The sequence below is a fragment of the Babylonia areolata genome, chromosome 22 (assembly GCF_041734735.1).
Source record: "Babylonia areolata isolate BAREFJ2019XMU chromosome 22, ASM4173473v1, whole genome shotgun sequence".
Lineage (NCBI taxonomy): Eukaryota > Metazoa > Mollusca > Gastropoda > Neogastropoda > Buccinidae > Babylonia > Babylonia areolata.
The window spans coordinates 16,749,311-16,773,975 of record NC_134897.1 but is presented as its reverse complement, the minus strand read 5'-3'; the positions used below and the strand labels follow the sequence as shown (position 1 = coordinate 16,773,975).

Sequence of the window (24,665 nt, the reverse complement as noted above, 5' to 3'; positions counted from 1 at the left end):
AAAACTCACAGAGTGCCTCGCCTGTGACCTTCATATCATATATGTATTTCTTTGCTTACAAAAAAAGAAAAAAGAAAAAAAAAAGGTTCTATCATTAGAAACAGAAATGACTTTTGTAAGAACACTGGACAAAATTCAGTCTACAACAATTTCAACATTTCTCTAAATTCCCATCACCGAACTAACACAGTATATTTGCTTCAATCAAGACCTTTTTCTGCTATTTGTTTTTGTTCACACTAAACAAAAATGGCCTCTATTAATATTCCCAATAAACAGATTGTTTTATGTTTCGAATAAAAAAAGTATAATCAAAACTAAAAAGCAACTTCATATTTAGGGCCATGACAGAGTAATATCATTCTACACTAAAATATATTTCAGTGATTGTGTGCGCATGCATGTGCATACGGGCTGTATATAAAAAAAAAAGTAGGTTGGTTCATCAGCAAGACAAGGAAAAAACAAAAGTGAGGGTCACCAAGACTCTACCACCTCCTCCCACCAATGGCAGTAGACTTTCGCTTTCACTGCACTAGGTGCTGAATAGGACAGGGGAGTGCCAGGCAAAGCAAAGCGGCACGTGACGGGACATGACAAGACATGACGCCGCGACACAGCAAGGCCGGAAGGGAAGCAACGAGACCTGACGCCCGGCTACCTTCTCCTGCGCTCGCGTGACGCTACCCGCACAAGGGAGGTGTTTGGACTGGTGACTTTTGACACCGCCTACAGGTGGAGGTGATGGTGGTGGTGGAGGTGGTGGTGGTGGTGGATGAGGAGGTGGTACAGTGGTAGAAGCCCGTGTGAAGTGGAGAGGGAGTGGGGGTCCAACCTGTCCATTGCGCTGGAACTTGCCGCCGATCACCCCTCTGCATTCTGTGCTGCCGCACCGACACTCTTGCTGAAATGGACAGAGCGAGTCATTAAGCTCTGCTGTCTGCAGTTCATTTTTACCTTTGTTTTCTTCTTTCTTTGCTTAAAATAGGAAAACAGGAAGTCATAGTAATAATTCAAGAGTAGAACTGATACTGGAGTATTTCAAACAAAGAGAATCGCATGGTCAAGAACAGCAGATGCTGAAGGGTAATTAAACTTTACTTAAATAGTTTTATTTATCAAACTGTTTTTCTTACCAAAACAACTCAATTGCTTTACAGTTTTCCCACAGCTTGACAGTTCTAGTCAATGATACAAATGCACACATTTCACAACCCAATAACTACCAATGTTAATATGTCGGTAAGTAACTTGCTATCTGACCTCACACACACACACACACACACACACACACACACACAACACCATCAATCCAAGTTACAAGCAGGCTAGTGTTATCAACATCACAAGCTGGCCTTTATCCGGCATTGGAAATAATCTACTTTTGCACCATCAAGTCCCACCACAATCTGCTTACTGGTACCAAGACAGGCCAATTAGAAAAAACAAAAACCCAAAAACAGAAACAAAAAACCCACTATATCCTTGCCTTCCCTTTCCCTAAACCCAACCTCTTCCTTCACTCCACCACCACACAACACAAACTCACACACACATGGACAATATCAACAAGTCTCACCTGAGCTTCCATGTTAAAAGAATGGAAGTTGTAGTCATATGTGATTTCCTCGTAAGGTTTGATTTCTCTCAGTGTCCTCAACACCATGTGGTACAGTCCATTGACATTCCTGGAGATGCAGCAATCCGGGAATGAGGTTAACATTTCATTGATTTAGTGCAAGTCTCAATACGCTGCTATCAAAACACGCACAAAATCAGCCTTCAAACGAGATGGGATATAGGTACAATTGTCCAGGAGCAACATCTTTATACAGTTAATGGCAGCCATCCTGCCCAATTCAATTTCTGAACTGCTTGTGCTTGTTGAGAAAATGCTGATGTTTAAGCTTACCATAATGATAAACACAAACACACCTGAAAACTTCAACAGATCTCATTTGTTTACACTTGTAAGTCAAATAGAGTGCAAAGTACAAATATGTGGAAGTGTGACCACTTTGGTAATATACTATTTTCAACATAACTGGGTACAGCTTGTGTTTTAACTATTATTTTGTAAAAAAAAAAAAACAACAAACAAATAAACACAAAAAACAACAAAAAATAACAAATCATAAATGTGAAATAAGCCTAACTGTAGCAAAAACTGTATAGTACAAGTACACAACTGTGTATAGTGTGCACAATCATGCCTGTATGATCCCTGTCTATCCTTACCATTTTTGCATTTCAGTGTTGGGTTCACAGGAGTGGTTGACGAAGCGAGTCAAGTTGCCCATGCGATATCCATCAATGACAGTACGGCCGTCCATGTTGAGACAGTAATGATGGGAGTCCTGGGCATATTCTTCTGTCATGCGACGACGGAACTCCTGTTCACTCACAACCTCACCCAGGTATTCCAGAATAATCTGATCTGTAGGAGCACCAGAAAGAAAGCAGGCACCATGAATTAATGAAATCATGACATGTGAGAAAACATGCTGATTTATATATATGTAGACATTTTTTCCCTCGTTTGTTTTTTTATGGGAGTGTGTGCATGTATGTGTTTGATTTGAGCATGCTTGCATTTTCTTTTGTCCGTCAATGACAGAAAACTGACTTTTATTTCAGATCAACTAGAATTTGAGAAATACAATTTTATTACACCTGAAGCTGCAAATGAATGAAATGTAAATCATTTTTCAAGTTTCAGTTTACACAAACACACATGCAAAACTGAGGGACGCATGGGGTTATGAGCAAGTATACAAGCACAAGTTTGGTGTGTATGTGAGAATGAATGGAAGTGATGGGTTGTCTATAATTGGTGACTGGATTGGCAGATGTGCAATGCCTGAAGTGTCCCAAATTATTTATTTACCAAATGGGATAACCAGCAAATGTTCTGTTATTTTGTATTCCACTACTACTTTTTTGTCTCAGATTTCTGCATGAAATTCAGGCTGCTCTCTCTGGGAAGTACGAGTCGTCACAGCGCAGCGTCACCCTTTTTTCTTTTTCTGCATGCAAAAGTATTCATTTCAATATCAATACGAACAACGTACCAACAGGGACAGCAGTCAGCGTCCTGACGCCATACCCTCTGTCGGGCGTGAGGAACTTTTCCAAGTTATTGGCCCACTCCTGGCGTTGTATGCGCTGGTTGGAGCACTGGTCTCCACAGGGGCAGGTCTCTGGAGTGCACTCCGTGAACACAACCCTGAACACACACACACAGTAATACTGTGCCCAACCACTTCACTTTTAGTATATGTTGAGTACACAGCCAGTTCGCTATATATTATATCACTTGTCTCACATCACCAAAAATAGGAGTTACTTTTTTGTGTAAGAAAGTATGACCAGATGTTTTCTGACTTGCGGAGAGCTATGTCTTTTACTGAAGGATTTGGAAAACATTGTTTCTGAAATGAATGAAACATACATTCAACTATTTTTAAAGTAAAATTAAGTTACATGTGATCATTTTTACAGTAAAATGTGAAGTACACAGGTTTTTCAAATCCTCTCCATATAAAATCACCAGTTTATCATGTTATAACTTACAAAACAAAATTAAACTCCCATAGTCAACTGTGTGTTCTGATGCACGATCACATTCAAAAGTGACATACGATATCAGTTTATGTTTTTAAAACGTTTCTTTGTATGATGTAATCACATGCTTAAAAAAAAGAAAAGAAAAAAAAAAGGAGAGAAAAAAACAGAAGATGGAAAAAATGACCTACCTGTTAAGACAATCCTCAAGACAACCCTTTTCCTCTGGGCTTGTGGGCTGTTTACAGTTACAGGGGTGAGGTTCGAACTTCCGTGTGTTGGGTTTCACATCCACGTACACATCTGTCAACAGACCCTTCACACAGTAATCTCCATTATGACTGCCAACAATGCACTGACCAAAAAAAAAAAAAAAGAAGAAAAAATGTGAAAAAAAGTGGAAATGACATATTACACAATAACTGATATAAATGCATCAGAGTAATATCATTCAGAATAACATGATGAAAGAAACGAACAAAATAATTTGTTGTTTTTTCAAGCCTCCCTAGAAACATTTGGCAATGCTTGGAAAAGACTTCAGATTTACAATGAAACATTATCTAAAACCACTTAAACACTAAATGGCGAAACCAGATGAAGTACATGATTAACATAAGGCTTGGACTTGGAGCATTAAGTAACAAACAAGTACACAATGACTTTTGCTCCTACAATTAAAGTGATGGCATTTGTCTTAACTTGTCTTCATAAAAAGTTTTAAATTTGCCTTAACCTGTCTATAAAAAAAGTTAAGTCCTGAGCAAACATAATTTTATGAATAAAACCAAAAGTACAAAACCCACTTATCTTTACAGACACTAACAAAACTATATATATATCTGATCAGCATACTCACTGCTTCGTATTTTCTTGAACTTTGGCCGAAGAGCTTCCTTCTTGTGTAACTGAAATCGAACATGCATACAAAAAGTTACACACAGAATCAAACAGAACAGGGTAACAGATAAAAACTAAAACAATGATAGATCACAGAGGTAATACAGTAGAAATCAGTCACATTCCATTTTTGCAGAGAAAAATCCTGAGAATTTTTTTTTTTTTTTAAAGAAAAAAAAAAACTAGAAAGAGAAAATGGAAGGAACAGAAAGTAAGAGGAAGAGATTAAGCAAATAAGATTAGGGGAGTGAGGGGTAAGGAGGAATCCAAAGGCTGCACATGCTTTAGAAATTAATATGAAATGATGAATCAACACGTGTATCAAACTGAAGGAAGTAAAAACGAAGAGAAAAGGATTTATAATAACACTTTAAACTTATTCTCACCTGGTCATGAGTGTAGAGCCACCAGATATCATAAGGCAACTGAAAAGGTATGACGCTTTCACGGAAATGTTTTCCAAAGTGAATAGGAGGCGGCAGCAGACTTGTTGCAGAATCTCCCTTTCTGTAGGACATCTTGACCTGGTTTCGCATCAGGGCCTCGTTGCGCTTCTTAGGTCTGTTACATGAATAATCAGAAGTTCCACACTGTTTCAGAATAGAAACATAATGGATTTGGATACACAGTTAAGTGAAACTGAATGCAAAGCAATATTTTTTCAAAAATATTTTCATCAACAGACAAGTGAAACTGTTAACACTAAAACAGTTTCCAATGGAAAAAACAAACAAACAAAAAAAAAAAACCCAACCAAACCCACCATTCTCCAAAATGGCACAAGCCACAGCAACATAATGACCACTCTGTTGAAACACTCGAGCATGATCAATTCTGTTAAATTCTCATGTATTCTGTTCATGAACTTGATGAACAATACAAAAAAGGCATTCAACCTTGAATAGTGCTGCTCTTAGTTAAATGGTTTATTATGTATACAATAATACATTTATGAAAGAAATTTCTTCACAACGGAAAGTTATCCTTTTACAAGGTTATGTAGGTGTTTATTGAACTTGGTAGGATCATGCTTCAAGCTTGCAGCATCTTTTTCTTTATCTTTGTTTTGCCATGATCATGCTGATGAGAATTGAAAAGAAAACAACAACAAAAATCACATTCACAGGCTGAAATTTCTGTTAAATCTTCTGTTGACTGTTGTGTTATACAATGTCAGAAGAATTAATTTGTCATACTCATAGTCATAGCAATCTGAATTCCAATATAAAAAATCAACCAGTACAAGGGATTTTCAAACCCTGAAAAAACTTATTTTTCTTTCACTAGTTTCAGAATTTCTCATTTTAAGAATACACAACAGTAGCAAACCAAAGCCTTGAAGTCAAAGACTGTGTGATATTCACCACCCCAACACAGAATTCAGTGTCTACATCTTGCAATAAGACATTCAACTGCTGAGTTTCATGACCATAACCTTTAACCTCTACCTTGACTTTAGCAACATGTTCTCACCATAATCATGAACTCTTCCGAGTCTGATGGAAAAAAACAAACTGTCATGCTTTGATGTTAAAAAAACAACAACAAAAAAAAACAAACAAACAAACAACAGAAACAATAAACAATGGATGGCATAATATCAAAGGTACGTTAATTAAGTATTTTTATCAAGATGATAAAAGACAACCTTTTGAGTCGTACACTTTTAAGTCGTTTTCAAGTATATTCAAGCTGTAGACTCTTTTTCACACTTGAAGACTTACAGTACCTTTGATAAATTACATCATCTATTACTTTAGTATTAACTATTATTATTTTTTACTTCTTTTTACAACTTCCAGCGGTCATCATTTTTTCATGTCATGTTTTAATCTTTTTCCTCCCCCATTCATGCAGCCCCTGAATCTGATCTCTGACCCCTAATCTTGACTCTCAACAGTTTTACTCTCTCCATGTCCAATCACTATACCAAATTAGATCAAGATCATGCCCATCCCAGGCTTTATCTATTAACATAATGATCATGCATAAAATGATGTAACCTTGACCTCTGACCTTAGATTTCAACAGGGATCATGTTCAATGTTACCAGAATGGCTTGTTACTTTTTTCAATTAAATTCATAAATGAAAACTGGGCACATGATCTCTAACAATTTTGGTTTCCTCAAATGGAAGTCAAGAAAATGCCAATGATTAACTTCATCAAGTTTACTATTGACACATAGTTTATAGAGTCACACACACCTGGGTACGATAACAATAAGGTGATTCATTAAACTTGCTGAGTCAATAATAATGCATTCCTCATTATGGTAGCATGTTATTTCAATTTTCACGCCTGTGACCAGTTTTTACTTTGTCAACTTTGTGCCAACTGACTGCCTTAATTAACATATTCTGGAACTGAAAGAAAGAGGTGAATCAGCAACAACAAACTTACAAAAATAATTTTTAAAAAGAAAGAAAAAAGAGAGAGCAAAATGTCAAACACTGAAACATCAAAAATCAAACCAGTAAATGAGTCATATTGTAACGAATGTTACTTAGTATCATAGGCAAACCCTTAAAGACACAGAACATTCGAACTGGAATAGGGGCATTGCACAGTTGACCATTTCGCAACAGGGCATTACTCCATTAGTATTGTACACATCAGTAAAATGTGTTGAAGAATGGATGCAAAACCTTGAATCTTTCTTGTAGTAGTTTTGTACTTGTGTGATACAGGCCGCTTCCATTAATAAGCAGGGTTCTGACCTTGACAATTAACACCTAAGTTCTGACCTTGAATTTCACTCTCATCACTCCATCAATATGGTAAGGTCACTTCCTAACCCCAGCCCAACAATCTATCAAGTCAATTGAAGACAGTTATTATTAAATACAATGAGTGAATAACATTCTTCTGCTAAACTATGCTCACGGCATTTTCTGTTGTTGCCAAATGATGACCTTGTCCTAAATCTCAAACTGTCTTAATCAAATGGGGAATACTGAAAGTGGAAAGACGCTGTAAAATCTACATTTAAAAGTGCCACTAGGTGACTAGCAGCTGGTAATATAATAATGCCAATGTACATACACACACACAAACACACACACACATATACAAACACAATGTGAGAGAATGTGATTACACACACTTGCTTTGTTTACACAAGCTGAGTAAAAACAATGAAAAATGCATTAGTTATTGCCAAATGGACGTCAACCCACACAATCTGTTATACAACTGTATAATCCTTTCATGCTGTCACTGTCAGGACAACATTGATCCAGCGTGGGCCTTGAAACCAATCCAGCAGCGCAGCGACAAATGACAGCAAAATTCCATTAGGAAATCCGACCCTCCAACACTAACGAATCCAGCCATTTCCATGCAGTGATGCAGAATTGGTCCCCTTCAACAGCATCAGGCTATCCTGAGCCCGGCACTAGCAGTTCAATCAACAAAGTTTTCCACTTATTGATTGAATAAACACTGCCGCCTGCTGACTCTCAGCAAGGCCACTCTTCTAGCTTTTCTATTGATCGCCAATGTTCACGCATCACTCACCACTGTGGCAAAACAGATGTGACACAGTGCTGACAGAAACACTATATTAGGATTATAATTATGTCGCTGAAAAGGCAAAACAATATTACTGAAAAGGCAAAACACACTACTTCACTCAAAATGAACTGATAACGGGAAAGTTGGAAGATCTAGAATGAAGAAAGAAAGTAGGAAATTATCAAATAATACACACAGAGAAACAAAATGAAATATTTATAAAGGACTGAGAAATGATATAACTGAAAATAGTGAAACAGAGACTGTAGAAGTATTGATCATTAAAATATTGTGAATAAAATGTATGCTTGCGTCAATGCATCTGTGTATTACACTAAAGTTTTTTTTGTAGAAGTACTAGAACATAACAGGTATGTACTCTATGGCTGTATCCAGGTATGGTCTAAATGCATCGGAATGTATAAATTCTACGTCACGATTTGCAGAATTTTCTGAACAAGTCAGTCAGCCATGAAAACCATGCCCATCCATAAGAAAACTGCATGGTATGTTGTCATTGGTAAAAGCACTCAGCATAAAACTTAGAACACAACTCTCCCCTTCCCAACAACACTCCAATTCCCAGATCTAAACAAGTCATTTTCATGTCACATTAAACATACCTTGGCTGATCACAGTATCAGTTTCACAACAGTCTTTGCAACCAACTCTTCAACAAAGAGTGACCATATTCAGCCTCTTCTGAAATATATTATCTACTTTTCAAGGTTGGAACTATTGTTAAATAAAAAAAATTAAAAAAAAGGAGTTGTATAGCACTATGAACAAAACCGTTTGATTCGGTGCTATCAAAACAAAAACAAATACAACCAATTGTTATTATTGTTTATACTGATACTAGTGGTAGGAGGAAAAGTAGAAAGGTAATGTAATAAAATTACAAATGGGATGAAATTTTTTAGACAGACTAAGAGAGTTGAGGGGAAAACAGAATCTAAATTCAGTTCTCCAAAGTGTACTCTGCTCATCTCTAGGTCCTCCACACAGGAGGTACAACATCTATGTTAATGTACTGCAAGGAATGGCCATTTCAATTTTCAACCTGTCAATTTTCATACTTGGCTGCAAAGACTGAAGTTCTCTCACAAACACGCAAAGTAGATCTGTGTGACAGTACAAATGTATACTCACTTTAAACACATGAAGTCAATAAGCCATAAACTGGACATAGCTTTTTTTATGCCCACTGAATAAACAATGAATGCTATCCTGTACAACTACAAGTTGAGTGCTTGTTTCCCAAAATTAATCATCATTTCTTCATTTTATAGGACAACTTTTTAAATCATAATATCTAAAGTACCTGAAATTGTTTTCCTTGTGCAGCACTTTATCAGTCAAGCAGATTTCTAATTGATGTCTGTAGCTCGAGGAGAGTATCTATTCACGTGCATATGAGTGAGACAGTGTACAAGGACCAAGCAACAACAAAAAGTCACATGCCAACAAAACACAACATGGTAAAAGCTGATTTGCTGTGTATATATCAGGTCTGTATGCCATCTATTTGAATTTGATATTGCTGATCATACAATAACTAGTTAACTTACTACTTCAGCAATGAAAAAAAAATATCATACTTACTCATCATCCTTGTAGAAGTCGGAGTAGAGTCCCACCCTTTGGTAGCGTTTTCTTGGAGGCTGTGAGTCATCACTGCTGCGCCTCACACCAGTAGTGTGTGACTTATGGCCACTGTCTTCACAACTTGACGAGCTTTCCCGTAAACGTCTTTTGCTCCTGTTTGGTGTGTCAAGTTCAGACCGCTTGCGCTTCAGACAGTATTCCAAAGGCAACGGTTCAAACTCAGAACAAACGTTTCTTATCACAGATTCATCTTCAGCACCACTATCTGAAAAGTTTGATGTATTGCACTGCATGTTTAACGACTTTCTTGTCACTTGGGAACTTGCCACAGCGGACATGGCCGATTCTGGCAAAGGGTCGATCACAACCTCAGCACTAGGCAAAGCAGCCGCAATCATTTTTGTCCGACTTCTGGGTGAAGTTGACGGGGATATCAAGGGTGTCTCCCCTGGACATTCAATGTTATTGCTATTGCCCTTGTTTTTGGATTGATTCATGGTCACTTTCTGTTTCCGTAACAGAGACAGTTTTGATTTGCATGCTCTAACTGCATGTGAACTATCATCTTGGGCAGTTTGCTGCTGTCTGGTATGGGACTTAGAAGGGTCAGACTGTGGCTGCGACTGCACTAACAATGCACACTCTGCACATGACATGTCTGGAGTAGACCTCTGGTGTGCGTGGCGTGGACAGGCTAATACTGGTGACTGGGAGGAACACTGGGCAGAAGTCACAGGAACAGAGCTCTCTGTTTTCTCTGTGCTGATCCCCCCCGAGAGATGACGGCTCTTCTTTAAGGACAACCTGGTAGGTGAAGTGATAGGGGACATGGTTCTGTCTTGAACTGGTTTGCTGCCATCATTCTTGCCATCTAAGCATGCCGCTTTGTCACTGGCACCTGATGAATCTGAAATGAACAAAGAAGTAATAAGTAAAACTACATAACAGAAAAAAAGTTTTGATGCACTATGATGCAACAGTTATAAAGCACAGCTGCATGAAAATTATGAGTACTAACCCTATGGTGGTTATGATATGCACCCTGCTGCCCCCGCCCCCTCCAAATGTGCATCTGAAATAATTCAACTGCTACTTCGAAAACAAAACTGGAAAAATTTTTTCATTGGTTCATAACTCATTAATTTGGTGATGTTGACATCACTAGCACAAAAGCAATATAATACATTATAATTATGCTCATATAATTATGCTCTTGCACAAGTACACACACTCACTGCCTTCTTCATCCATTGTATGTGACCCGAGGCAGTCTACAAGACAACAATGAAAGTGCTTTAGCAAATTAATCAACATCATACTTGGCTTTACAAGCTCAAGTCTTCTGACTTTGTTCTGCTTTCTCCCTCCCACTCGCTCACTTTGAAATCAATCCTAAATTTTTAACAAATCAGTAAACCAAAAAAACTAATGCCCTTGTTCATACTCACAAATGCCCTTGTTCATATTCAACCTAACATCCAGTTCCAAATTCTTTTTGCTAAAAACAACAATGGTCAGCCTTCCTGTGAATAATGCATCATATTTTCCACTTTGTATCAGTATCAGTAGCTCAAGGAGGCGTCACTGCATTCGGACAAATCCATATACGCTACACCACATCTGCCAAGCAGATGCCTGACCAGCAGCGTAACCCACTTTGTAATGGGCTGTAATTACTTAATAAAGGTATCTTACCTTTTCAGGCCTAAAGCAATGAATTTCTAGGATTTCATTTCAAAAAGTCTACATTACCAACAATTTTTCAAATAATAAGCATTTTGTTTTTCACTCACACCTCCCCTCAACTTCCCTTATATCTAATTATAAGCCAATCCAACCCCACCCTCATCACCCCACCAAGAAAAACGGAAATGTATATTTACCAGGTAAAGGATTTTTCCGAGGCCGACCAACTTTGCGTTTCTCTGGCACAGCAGTGGTCTCCTTTGGTGATATGGCAGCTTCTTCTGTAGATTCTGCCTCGTACATCATTTTGTGACGTTTCTTTGGAGGCAGGCACTGATCCCTGGGAACCTGGATTTCAAGACTGGGAGGATGATTATCTTCTTGCAGACTTTTCTTTCGAGTATTTTTCGCCTTTTCCTTCACAAGCTCAGGCATGGATGGCTCACGCTCTTTTGAATCTTTCCTGACTTTGATTTTTTTGGATTTCTCAGGCGCAGGAGGTGGTTCCAAAACTTGTTTATCTTTCTTTTTCTTCTTCACATCAATAATAGTCAGTCTGAAAATGGACGGCAAAGGCACTTCTCCAGGTTTAACACGGATAAAGGCTTGCTCTGAGATAGTCATTCTATCCATGCTCGATTCTAAGGACACAAGCTCAGCCATGAATGCAGGATCAACAATATTTTTATGCTTTGTCTTGAAGTACAACAGTTTCTTCTTCTTCTTCCTTTTACGACCTTCACTTCCATCTCGATCATCATCACTTGATTCATCCCCATTTCTGTTCAGTGCATTACCTAATGCACTTGAGTGCAGTTTGAATGAACTCTGCTTGAGAATTTTTGATTGACGATACCGATTGAAATAAACCACGGGCTTGGTAGAAGTTGGTCCAAACAAACTCCCAGTGGAAACAGTACTGCACTCTTGCTCAGTCAAGTCTCGAAAAGAACTGCTGGTCTGTGTTTCCTCTTCTGTTTCTGGAGGATTTGCAGGTACTGGGGGCACTGGTTTTGGACAATCTTTCTGAAGGCGTTTTTTCTTTCTTCTTTTTGTCCTGCGCATCATCACATGTATCTTTGGTTTCTTGGGCGGGCTTTTCTTGCCCTCCTTCACAGGTGATTTGATGGTCTTTGCGGCAGACGACTTGACACTCACTTGAGGCAGGGACGGTTCAATTTCACTGATATCATTGTTTGTATCCATGGCAAATTCACTTGTTTCATCAATGTCTCGTGATGCAAACTGGGACTGGATAGAATGCTGAACACTCTGAATAAGTGAAGCAAGTTCACTGTCGGCCTCAGCTCTGGACTTTTCTTGTGTTGACTGTCTGCCAGTTGTCATGGAGTTTTTATTTAATGAAATACAGTTTGAATTTGACTTAAGTGAACCATAACTGTCTTCACTCAATTCAGAATTATTTGAAATGTCAGAAATGGGTTGTTTTCGAGGTCGACCTCTACCCCTTTTTCCCTTGTTGAAGGGTTCTTTTCTAGCCATCACTTGAACATTGAGAGATTTAGCTTTCGATGAAGTTTTAACATTTTTACTTTCAGACCTGGCTGGCATGTTGATTTTATCAGGGTGGGTCTTGCTCTGGGTTTTGACTTTTGCAGATTCAGTGTCAGATTGTATTTTGACCTTCTCCTTCTGAGTAGTTGAACTATCTTTTCTTTCAACTGTTTTACTACCTGGCTTTGGAACTGGTTTGCTTCTAACAGCTTCGAAAGGAAGTGGTGCCATGTTCTTAGCACCTCTGGCTTTCCATGCCCTGCTTTTTACAACTGTGAAAAAACGCTTGTTTTTGGAACCTTTAGGCCTGCCTCGTCCTCTTTTCTCTGTAAGTTTTCTATCACATGCATCATGTTCTTTCCTATCAACTGGTTCCTTAATTTTCTCAGTGCTTTGAGTACTTGAGATATCTGTTTTGTTGCCGTTGTCATCCTGTGTCTCCTGACAAACCACCATGTCTGAACCATTATCAGATGCTTCTCGTGCGGTATCAGGATAATCATTTTCTGTGTCTTTTGCTGTCTCTGAATTACTGGTGTCCCCAGTTACAGGTACTGCTGCAGCTTCTTGTACTTTGCCTGTGTGTGTTGATGTTGAAGCAGACTCTGCCACATTGTTGCTTGTGGATCCAGACGCTGCTGAATACTCTGGCATGCTACAATCTACAGGAACAGACACTGCTGCTGACTCATGTACACTGTCCACAGGCACAGACACAGTTACACTCTCTTGAACACTGGTGCTGTCTACAAATGTTGCTGCAGAGCTGGAAGCACTATCTGAAGTGTACAGTCCACTATATAGTGTGCTTTTCTTATGCTGGAGCATCTGCGATTTGTTTCTCTTGGGAGGCCTTCCACGCTTTTTCCTTCCACTCGAGGGACCTCTGAAAGGACTGGGTATTTCTGACACAACCCTTTCAACAAAATAGTCATCTGACTGCTGAGAGACACTCCTGAACACTCCTTCATCAAATGTAGACAGTCCTTGTTCATGGACCTCTTCGGTTTCTCCTGTGGCTTTCTTCTCCTCACTGCAGACTACTGTAGGTGGTGGTGACTGGGGTGTAAGTGCTACAAATTCCTGCTGCCTTTGCTCCTTTGTCTCACTCTGCTGACTGTGGGGGAGAGCATGTGAAGATGAAGGCTGAGATTCCACAGCTGACTCACCTGCTGTCACTGACGTCACAGACCCCGGTGAGTCATTACCAGAGGGTGAACTGGCAAAAATGCCACTGTCTGGGGATACTGTCGGCATTGACAAAGTGTCAATATGCCTCATCAATGACTCTGCTTGTTCTGGAAGAGGAGGAATTGGAAAAGCAGTCTGCTGAGAATGGGACAACTTGCCCTCCTGCTGCAGATCTGTATCTTCCATGGCAGAGCACCCAGCAGCAACAGTATTTAATGCCATTTCATCTTCTCCAGATCCTGTACATGTCTCTGAAGCAGCTGCTGCAGCAAACTGGACAGTGTTGACAGACACAGCCATGTCACAGACTGTTTTGCCAACTCCATCTGTACTCCTGTCATCTGACTTTGAAATTATGCCAACAGATGGTCGATCACCTGCATCCTTTAACTGAACACCATCCTGACTGCTAGGGCCTGCTTCAGCTGAAGTGGGTGGAAGGTCAGTTGATGCAACAAGCTGTGCTCTGTCCCGTGGCTTAATTGGAAGAGTACGACTCATACTGGATGACCCTGGCTGTTCACTCTCAAGGATTACCGAGCCCTGAAATAAAAAAATCTGAGCTAAGTAAGTTTCTAGTAAAATGTATTAAGTACCAGTACCCAGAAGAACAAAACAAAGTGTCAAATAAAAAACAACCATCCATTTAAATTTGTTTCATTTACAGGGCTTCCCAATGCTAAAATTATGCATGTGTTGATCAATATGTGTTTGGGAATAAAAATCTAGTTTTACTAATTCTACAAATGGGATGACTCAATGAGATTTACCCATTACAAATCCCAAATGTAATGGAACATCACAACTCTGGGTGTTATTTAAAGAAGAAATTTAATGGCCCAAATATCGCTGGGGACAAAACTTTAAAATAGATTTGGATATGATTTACCCCTTAACAACCTGGGGGCACTGATATCTCATGATCTCAAGCTGAAGTTTCAAAAGAGAATTGAACAATCCCACAAAACAGCACGACTGCTGAAAGTCTCACATTTTGGAGACAACTGAAAAAAGGGAAAAGTACACAAATACACAGGGCAGAATCAACAAGACTAAATCAACTAAATAAGTAAATTCAACAGCATTTTGATACCCCACTTTGATCTGACAAGACATTTTATCTTTTTTTCAACTTCTAAGTTCTATGTATCAGTTTCTGCAACAAAGAGTAACACCAATGAGACAGTATGGAAGATGTACACCAAACAGCAAATAGGAAAAAGTCAAGCTGAGTTAGAATTACGGCATATTACATATGATTATAATATCAAACTCAAAAATTCTAACAAAAAAAGATTTTTGTTTTACATTATCATTCCTACATCAGTTTAACTTAGAATACATCACTGATCATGAATATGAATCAGACTGTACAATAAATCTAACATTTTAACAACCAAATCTTAAAAAAAAAAAAAAAAAAATAATATATATATATATATATATATATATATATATATATATATATATATATTATATATATATATATATTGATATGGGCCAAAATAACTGCCTAATTTTCCAAAGACAAACTGTAGAAAAAAAAAAGTTTTTCAGAACTGTTCTGAACTGATTTAATTGGAGTAACAAATAAAACTGTGAATCACACAAGGCCGAATCTTACCAACTCAAGCTGCTGTGATGCACTTGATGAAGCAAGAAGGTCCACCTCAGACAGGTGTAGCAGATCTCTTTCAAGCGAAGCAAGCTTTACAGATTCACGTAGACTCGGCTCTGCCTCAACACCTGGCAAATGACTTGGATTCAAGGGGGCTCCAAGAGACAAAGGCAAGCTGTTTCCATCCTCAACACTGGCAAGTCCTGGTTCAGATTTGTCATTTGCTGTAAACCACCTCAGATCATGGCTAAACGAACTGTTCTGAACAGAGAAAGGAAGATCCAAAAGCGGGACACCCTCGCAGTCTGACAAGGTTGAAGGAATCGAAGAAGAATCACTGCAGCAGCTCTGAGAATTCTCTTCATCAATAGATGGATCACCTGTATTCATGACTTTCCCTCCCCCCTTTGATATATGGCTTGTCCTCACCCAGTATCTTTCAGTCGTCTATTTGATTCAACCTGCAACACAAAAAGAAAAGAAACACCTGAACAATCTACAATGAACAAGCCAATGAGAAATTCTCTGATTCAATCAAAAACATAATTATAATAATGAAAACAAAACCCAAAAGAACTTGGATACTGTACCATAATACACCCAAAGCATTATCTCCACAGTATTACTTGTCTTGAAAGTATCAGTATGCTTTCATTATATCTTTGTATATCATAAAAAGAACTGTTTCATCTGATTTCTGCTTAATAACCTTTCCTTAACCTCAAACTTAAACCCGAAGAGCTTGTAGTTGGATCTATTATCATTTTTTTCACCTTCAAAGGATGTGTATAACTTTAGCTTTACACCTACACAGGACCTGCTATTGTGCTTATATCCTGAAACAAACCAAATTTAAAATATACCACTCCTTCCATTGCCTCCCTCCTCTACAAGAAGGGAGATATGTTTTGATGGGTTTGTCTCAGAGAACAGACTGCTGGAGAGTTCCGTGCTAACATGACTTCCAGAGGCGCGTCACATGATATGTGCTCCTGAAGCTGATTGGCTCTCCTAAACTGCGAGCAACACTGGCGATTCAGATAGGCAGAACATGTGAAAAAGCAGGCTTCTTTTTTCAATTTTTAGCTTTTTTTAATTTTTTTATTTTCATAAATTGTGCTATCAACTAAAGAAATGGAGGAGGACAACACTTGTTTGCTGCTTTTGCCCAAGTCTATCACCTTTTGCATTCCACCAATTTAGAGTAAAAGTTTGATGCACATGCACAAGATCCAAGATGGCGGTGGAACTCTCCAGCAGTCTATTACAAGCCCTTTTTAACACAAGCAGAATTTCTCAACCCCCCCCCCCCCCCCCCTCCACAATAGGTTGAAATTTGAATGATTTATCATAAAACTAAACCAAATGCAGGACCATCTGAGATCTATCTCTGGACATGAAACTGGCCAAATGCATTACTGGACTTGAGTACAACACAACTGTATCAACTTCAAAACTAAGTGATTTTCTCTGCAGTTGAAAATAGAAATAGAATAGACAAGACTAGAGGTTGGGTGCACTACGCATGGATGCATCATTGCATGTTCACTGTACACAGAGTAGTCTGAATACAGTTATACTTGTATGAAATCAATACTAACACTGTGATAGATCATGTTTTCATTTATGGCCTCTTATCTGTTTCATGAGGCCCAGTTCATGAAAATATAAAGTGAAAGCCAGAGCTACGTGTTTTTCATTTTCTAAATCCAGGGTCCAATAAACTAAAATAGCCTATTTAGTTATATGACCAATAAAAATTATAAAATCAGAGCAAACCACCAAGCATGTTTGAGCCAGTGATGTCCTACAAAAAGTCAAATTTTCTTTTAGAGCAGTTTTGGATATAAAATCTTTAAGTTGTTGAACATATATATTATATATCATACAATAAAATTAAAAACCAATGCTGACAACATCCAGAAGCAATTCCAATGAGCATTAAGGTCAGTGTCTTTTGCCAGTTTAAATTATTTTGTCCTTAAAACTCCTATCCAAATTCCACTCTTTAAAGTCTTTCTCCACTGCACAACACTGTGAACAGGTTCCAAGATCAACAGGGAATAAATTAGGTTGCAAGCATTTCCAAACCGGTGTCAAGACAATACATGTAATTGTATCCATTAAATGATAAGTGAGCAACAGCTAAGTCGGCTTGGAGTCAGTTTCAGAGATTTCATTCGTGAGCGATGACTGCCATGTTCACTCGTTTGTAAGTTTTACACAGTGGGCTTTTACGCGTATCCGTGACCATTTTTACCCCGACCATGTTGGCAATCATACTCTGTTTTTTGGTGGGGATGCAAGCCAGGTACGTTCTTGTTTCCATAACCCAACGAACAAAATATATCACGGGATCTATGTACATTATGTTATATACATAACTACATACATCTATATGAATGTGTATTGTGTGTGCGTGTGTTTATGTAAGTTTGTGCCTGCCTATGTGTGCGTATGTGTTAGGGTAGCTGTTAGATACACATGTATGTTAAAATGTATGTATGCCGTGCGTGCGTGCGTGTGTGTGGTCACATTTTGGTGTGTGTATGTAACATAGATATAATGTTTTATGTTAACAAAAGTGTTTTTGTAAAGCACCTAGAACAGATTTCTGGATAGTGTGCTATATAAGTATCCATTATTATTATTATCATTATCTTAAAGTTTAACGTACATAATGTATTTGATCTTCTGAATGCATACACATAAACTGATAAAGGGGGTTCAGGCACTGGCACAGTGGCAGGTCTGCATATCTGTTCACCTGGGAGATCGGAAAAATCTCCACCCTTTAAGCTAAAACACCGGGCATTATGACTGGGTTTAAAACATGGGACCCTCAGTTTGAAAGTCCAGTGTTTTAACCACTTGGCTGTTTAGCCCATCAGTTTCAGGGACAAGAAAAATGAGCTAGTAAAACTGAAAGTACTTACTTTCGTGTCAAGTCTTATGAAAACAGTCTAAAAAAGCTAGGACAAGATTATGTGAAAGAAAGATCTATCTATTGACAAGACTTATATCACAGTCATATTTGTGTATCCAGCTAATTCATTTTCAAGTGTTATCACATACTACATGTATATGAGATATCACAAACTAATTCATATACTAACAAGGTAAAATTTCAAATTCACAGATTTTAGGGGTGTGAGATAGACCAGTGGAGAGCCTGGGGTGGGGAACAAGGGGATATTTATCCTGACCCATGAATTCTGAAAATGACTCATTTAATTTGTGGTTCACCAGTAATGACCCATGATGTCTTAAACCAATCTTAAACTCTTGTTATATGGATGATTTTTAAGAAGAAATAGTGAAAATACTGACAATCAAAAGAAATAAATGGTGTGTCTCCAAGTCCATGAAAATTGGATCCAAGACCGCTTTACATTTTTGAATATTACCATATTTATACCAAATAACCTTGACCTTTCTCATCTCAGCTAGCTTATCACACGACTATAATTTAAAGTAAAAAATAAAAATAATAATTCATAATTGTGTTCACCAAGTTTAGTTTCAACTTTCCACAAAAATATCAAATTGATAATGTTGAATTTCAAACTAAAGTTTAAAGTTTACACAACTCCCCCCCCCCCCCCCCCCCATCTTCCCCCTCCCCCAAGGTAATGACAAAGACCACTCCTTTTCACATTTGACCTGGTAGTGGTCATAATGTGATCTCAAACAAATTAAATAGCCTCTGCTCATCATTTAATTTTCCACCCTAGACTCCAGTAGAGTGATTTGGAAATGACCCCCTTATAATTCAAATTTCATTCTATATCAATCAGTATATTTTATGATAGATAAGATAGATCTCTCCAAACTCCAGCACCAAGTTATCAGAATGTAGCTCACTCAATCTGAATATTGTGATGTAATACTTTTGCAATGAAACTGAAATTGTATACATTATTTTCCTCTCTTTAAAACTTCGGCCACCATTGTCGCCTTTCGGCACCCACTAGGGAGACCGCCAATGTCACTGAAAGGCGACTGATCAGGGTAGGTCATTCATAAACCTACCACTCTTATTTTGGGGAGGTTTGAAAGGCCATATTTTGTGCATGTGACTAGGGGAATCCCCTTCTATTGATTTTGAGTGAATTTATTATAGTTTTATCCGCAACTTCGATCTTTTCATTATCCAAAATGGCTGCATCGACAATGCTACTTCACAACTGAGCAAGTTATCGAGCAACTGAGACTGCAGCCAGGCCAACAAAAGGAAGATTTGGGTGAAGAATTGCCATATGATGATGAAGTTTCATTGTTTGAGGGGGAGAGTGATAGTGATGGTGACTGGGGCACCAAGCCAAGCACTGAGTCGCGAGTGTACAGAGCATGGCCAGACGGAGCATGGCCGGACGAGTGGAGCACACGTTCCTGCTACGGCCACCACATTGGCAGCTGTGAGTGACCCACCACATTGGCAGCTGTGAGTGACCGTGATAGTGAAGGGGAAGAGTGTGTTGCTCAAGTAGCAGCATCTGTGTCAAGTCAGAGACCAACAACACAGGTGGTTGTGGGTCAAGCTCGACAACATGCTGACAACCACGAGAGAGAGGGGGCATGGTAGAACAGCTGTGCCAAGCCCTGATTTGTTTCAGTGGGTGTTGTACCACATGGATGATCCCTACTGTCCTGCAAAATGGCTTCCAAATTTGACTAAGAAAACAAGAAAGAGCTCTCTCTCTCTCTCTGTGTTGTGTGTGTGTGTGTGTGTGTGTGTGTGTGTGTGTGCGTGTGTGTGTGTGTGCGTGCGTGCTCACACATGTATGTCACTGACAGAGTATGTGACTAAGATAAGGTTGCACTTTTTTTTTTTTTATATGGACAGATCAGAGGTGCACTGTTCATTCACTAGTAGCACATACAGAATTATGTGTGCATTGTATCAGACAAGTGTAGGACACTGAAGAGCAAGAGCAGTATGTTTATTTATCACACAAATATTTCATGTCAGTTGTTTTTTTCTTGTGAGATACACTGTGTAAAACAATGCCTGTGTAAAAATCCGTTTTTGCTATTTGTGCACATGAGTATGATATCTCTATTTGCAGTATTTACCATTAACTGATAATAAATCAGCTGTCATATAATTATTAGTTTATTACTGATTGTATTTTACTTTTTTTCTTTTTTTTTTTTTTTTTTTTTGCTCATGTGTTTCAGGTGTCCTTGTCAACACTGACAACTTCCATCCAGTGGACTTCTTTATGCTTTTCTTCCCAGAATCAGCATTCCAACTCACAGCTGACCAGTCTAATCTGTATGCAGAGAAGCTGCTGTCAGGCATCACTGAACTCAGTCAACATTCAAGGCTGAATGCTGCCAATGTCACTGTCCCTGCGATGAAAGCATACACAGCACTTCAGATCGTGATGGGGCTGTGTTGTAAGCATGAAATTGAGGACTACTGGTGGACATACTGGCTGCTCAACCTGCCATTTGAAACTATAATGTGCAAGAAGCCAATCTGTGGAGGACTACAGGAAAGCAGCAGCAACCAAAATTCAGTCTCCAACAGTGAACAGTTTGGACCTGTGTACATGGTTGTATACATATTTTACCTCCATTTATTTATTTTCTGACTTAGTAGTATTTCAGTTTCATCTGATAGTTGTAAGGTGTGTATATATAGTTCCATCACAGTAAGATATTTCAAGTGAGGACACTGTGAAACCTTCAAGTGAAGTGACAGAAATCATCATTTATCTACAAAAACGCAAGTTCATTTTGTGTGTTTCCCATGGATTATGATTTATATTCTGGATCACACCATTACATGGGAAATACAGATATACTGAAGACTTCAATTGGTGAGTTTGTTTTTCAAATGCACTGCAGTGGTGTTTGTGTTGTACCTGTTTTTGTTTACGTCTGTAATGTGTCGAAGTGCAAGATTTGTATTGAAAAATACCAAAACATAATAACACAAAAATCAATATATTTCACTTGTACCAACATCATTTATTGCTCCAAAACACAAAAATTCCATCATTCCTCTTACTTTAAAAAAGAAAAAGGAAAAAAAAAAAAGGAAGTCATTTTGTTCAAAATCAAAAAAGTAAAACTAAAAGTAACTTGATATTGGTAGGTGTAATTTCTTGCTTTCTTGAAAATTTGCTGGCGCCAGGGAATGTCACACTCTAAACTCGATGGCGGTGAAAGGGTTAATGATTATTTCCTCCTTTAAAAAAAAAAAAAAAAAAAAAAGAGGAAAAAAAAAAAAAAAAAATTTAATCTGAAAGTATAACATGGTACAGAGGTTAACTAACAGTAGTAACAATGTAACAGTTGATTCCAGCAGCAAAACAAGAGTGAAGTGACATCTGAAATGAAACATACGCTTGTTGAAGACATAATAATAAAAAAAAATTTTTTTCTTTAATTGTTGCAAGGTTTTGCACTATTGCAGATCAAAAAGTCAACTTTTTCTTTAAACCTAGAAACATGGTAATATGTTGAATCATAGATTACAACTGGCTAAGTGTGTAACCCTATAACCCTTTGACTTCCGAACTATTTGCTAAAAAAATGTGAAAAAGCATGAGTATTCTTGAAGGAAAGTTAGTTGAGAATAATCAACATATCTTCAATATTGACAAGATGAGATAACTCCCAATCAGGCAAAGATAATTAAGATTTTTTCTTTGAAAGGAAGGACACAAAATATTTTACAAAGAAAAAAGAAGAAAGGTCACGTCTGTCTATTTTCTGAATGGAAATGGTGCTAAATCATTTGCAAATGTAAAAGACACAAAACCAACTGCTATTATGTTGTTTTCTTCCACTATCACTTTGTTCTGAACACTACACATTATCAATACACATTTATTAACACACACATTCCACCCCCTACCCCCACCCCACCCCCCACATACTCACACACACAAACACAATAACATACTTCAAGTACTACTGAAAAACTCACAGCAATTGTAAACAATATTTCAACTTGAAGCTTTTATCTTGAGGGTTCCAGAGTAATAAAAAACCCAAAATGAAGGTTTCAAGCTAAAACTAAGATAGGGTTGTTTCTATGCCCAATTTCAAAAAGACCCCACCCCCAACCTGTCAGTGTAGCCTGTACTAGTTTTAGCAAGTAATTATCATCAGGATGACCAGAATCACTTCAGTTGATCAACAACATTACTTTTTTTTTTTTTTTTTCACTTTATTATATTTGCTATTGTCTATGTTGTGTGAAAAATCAAACTTCTAGCCTCATCTTTATCATACATCCTGGCAGCCATGTTGACACGCTCATCAACTTTTTCAGTTTTTGCTTTACAAAGCACACACACACACACACACAATCATAATGCAGCAAAAACATTGTGAGATATTGCTTTGAACAGACATCAAAGCAGTTGCCATTTGCAAGGAAGTATGCATACTCTAACAGCTGGACAGTCAATAATGCAGAACTTCACATCTAAAGCACAAATCTGCACTTGGAGGTGAAAGGCTTAAGTAGAACTTAAGTTTTGCACAAGCCTCAAGCAAAAGACAAGACACTTTTTACTCATATAAACCTGAAAGGAGCAGACTGGTAATAAAGCTTCAAATCTCTCACACCCAATGACAGTCTCTCTCTCTCTGTCTCTAAGTATCAACACACATGTATAATTATACAGAATAACAAGATATGATAGGAAAATAGACTAACATAATTACACAGAATAGCAAGATATAATAGGAAAATAGACTAACATAATTATATAGAACAGCAAGATATGATAGGAAAATAGACTAATAGCAATACAAGTTTCATACAAAAAATTAAAATCACTCTGAAAGTGAAACATTTCCAGAGACCTAGCTGGATGACAGAACATGGAATTCTTTGACAAACTGCCAATAGCTGCTGTGTTACTGTGTACTCACTAAGAGAAATTACGTAATTTACAATATAAACTTGCAAAACAAACCAACCAACCAAATGTGTATCAAAAGTGGGCCTGTTTAGTGGGGGGCAGGGGAGGCAGAAGTGAGAAACAATGGAGAGGGAGATGGGAAGGAGCAAACTCTTGGGACCAGTTGAACTGGCATTTGCAACCATTCGTCTGAAATGACACTGGTTTCACATGTGTGTGAATTTTCAGCCCTGGAAGTATTTTTTAACTGAAAAGGTTGAAGATTTTTCTTGGTTTCTCCACTTTCTGGGTCAATCAGTGGTTCCACCATTCTGTAACTAACATCATCAAACTGTTTCCAACAGAAACTTTGGCCACTTAACAGTCAAAGATTTTGATTTTTGCAAGTCTGGCCTGCTGCTACTGTTGTATGTTGAGTCATGAAGTACTGTGCCCACCTGAGTAATAACATTCCCACCGAAAGGTATGGCAGAATGAGCTTGCCAATCTACAATCTTTGATGTGCTTCAGCGCCTGACTAGGTCATGGGCAGAATTCAATTGCAACTGTCACCTCCTCACTATCTTCGTTCACACGCCCCTGGTGCTGTCAGATATACCAATGTGGTAGACACATAAAAGCCCTCACTCCTTGGCCGTAACATGTCATGTGTTACGTTCTGAATCTTGTCTCTGGTGCTGTCTGTCTGTTATTGCTACCTTCCGATCATGATATCCGGTCTCGTTTAGCCACGATGAGATACTTGCGATGCATCAGAGACTAGACCGAAAGCGTGTATCGGGCCTCTGGTTACGGAATGTCTGAGTGGATAATAAAGCCCAAGTGGCGTTTCAAGGTGCGTACTTGAGAACAGGGTATGCAGACGGAAAAAAATAGAATTCACTGTAACTCAGCGCGATCCTCTACGCGCCAAATCCAAACATGCACGAAGAAATAGGCAGAAATATAACACAGATGCAACAGAATATGTTTAAAAAAATGAACTCACCTGCTGTTCTTTCCAATTAATTTGAGAATTAGAATAACGCAGTCAACACAGCAACGTAATCAACATACAAACACATTAGGATACGCCATCGCAGAAGACAATTCACTGGAAAATGGCGTCGAGAACTTGGAGGTTCGAATGGATAAAATATTTCTATTTTGACATGGACGCATTGCTATTCCAAATCATG

General features: G+C 38.3%; 1 protein-coding gene across 2 annotated transcripts in view; it reads right to left on the bottom strand.

The window, feature by feature from the left end:
• The window catches only part of LOC143296954 (uncharacterized), a 44,294-nt gene extending 19,703 nt beyond the window's left edge, over nt 1-24,591 (bottom strand). Inside the window, exons 1-11 of one of the 2 annotated variants that reach the window (XM_076609003.1) lie at nt 24,476-24,591; nt 15,605-16,059; nt 11,472-14,523; nt 9,586-10,495; nt 4,851-5,025; nt 4,424-4,472; nt 3,756-3,867; nt 3,072-3,226; nt 2,239-2,437; nt 1,580-1,688; nt 662-904 (exon numbers count right to left, since the gene is read on the bottom strand). In XM_076609003.1, the coding sequence (XP_076465118.1) occupies nt 662-904; nt 1,580-1,688; nt 2,239-2,437; nt 3,072-3,226; nt 3,756-3,867; nt 4,424-4,472; nt 4,851-5,025; nt 9,586-10,495; nt 11,472-14,523; nt 15,605-15,988 (5,388 nt within the window). In that variant the 5' untranslated portion in view covers nt 15,989-16,059; nt 24,476-24,591. The remainder of the gene's footprint in view (nt 1-661; nt 905-1,579; nt 1,689-2,238; nt 2,438-3,071; nt 3,227-3,755; nt 3,868-4,423; nt 4,473-4,850; nt 5,026-9,585; nt 10,496-11,471; nt 14,524-15,604; nt 16,060-24,475) is intronic. The other variant, XM_076609004.1, reaches the window with a different exon arrangement.
• Between the last annotated feature and the right edge of the window lie 74 nt (nt 24,592-24,665).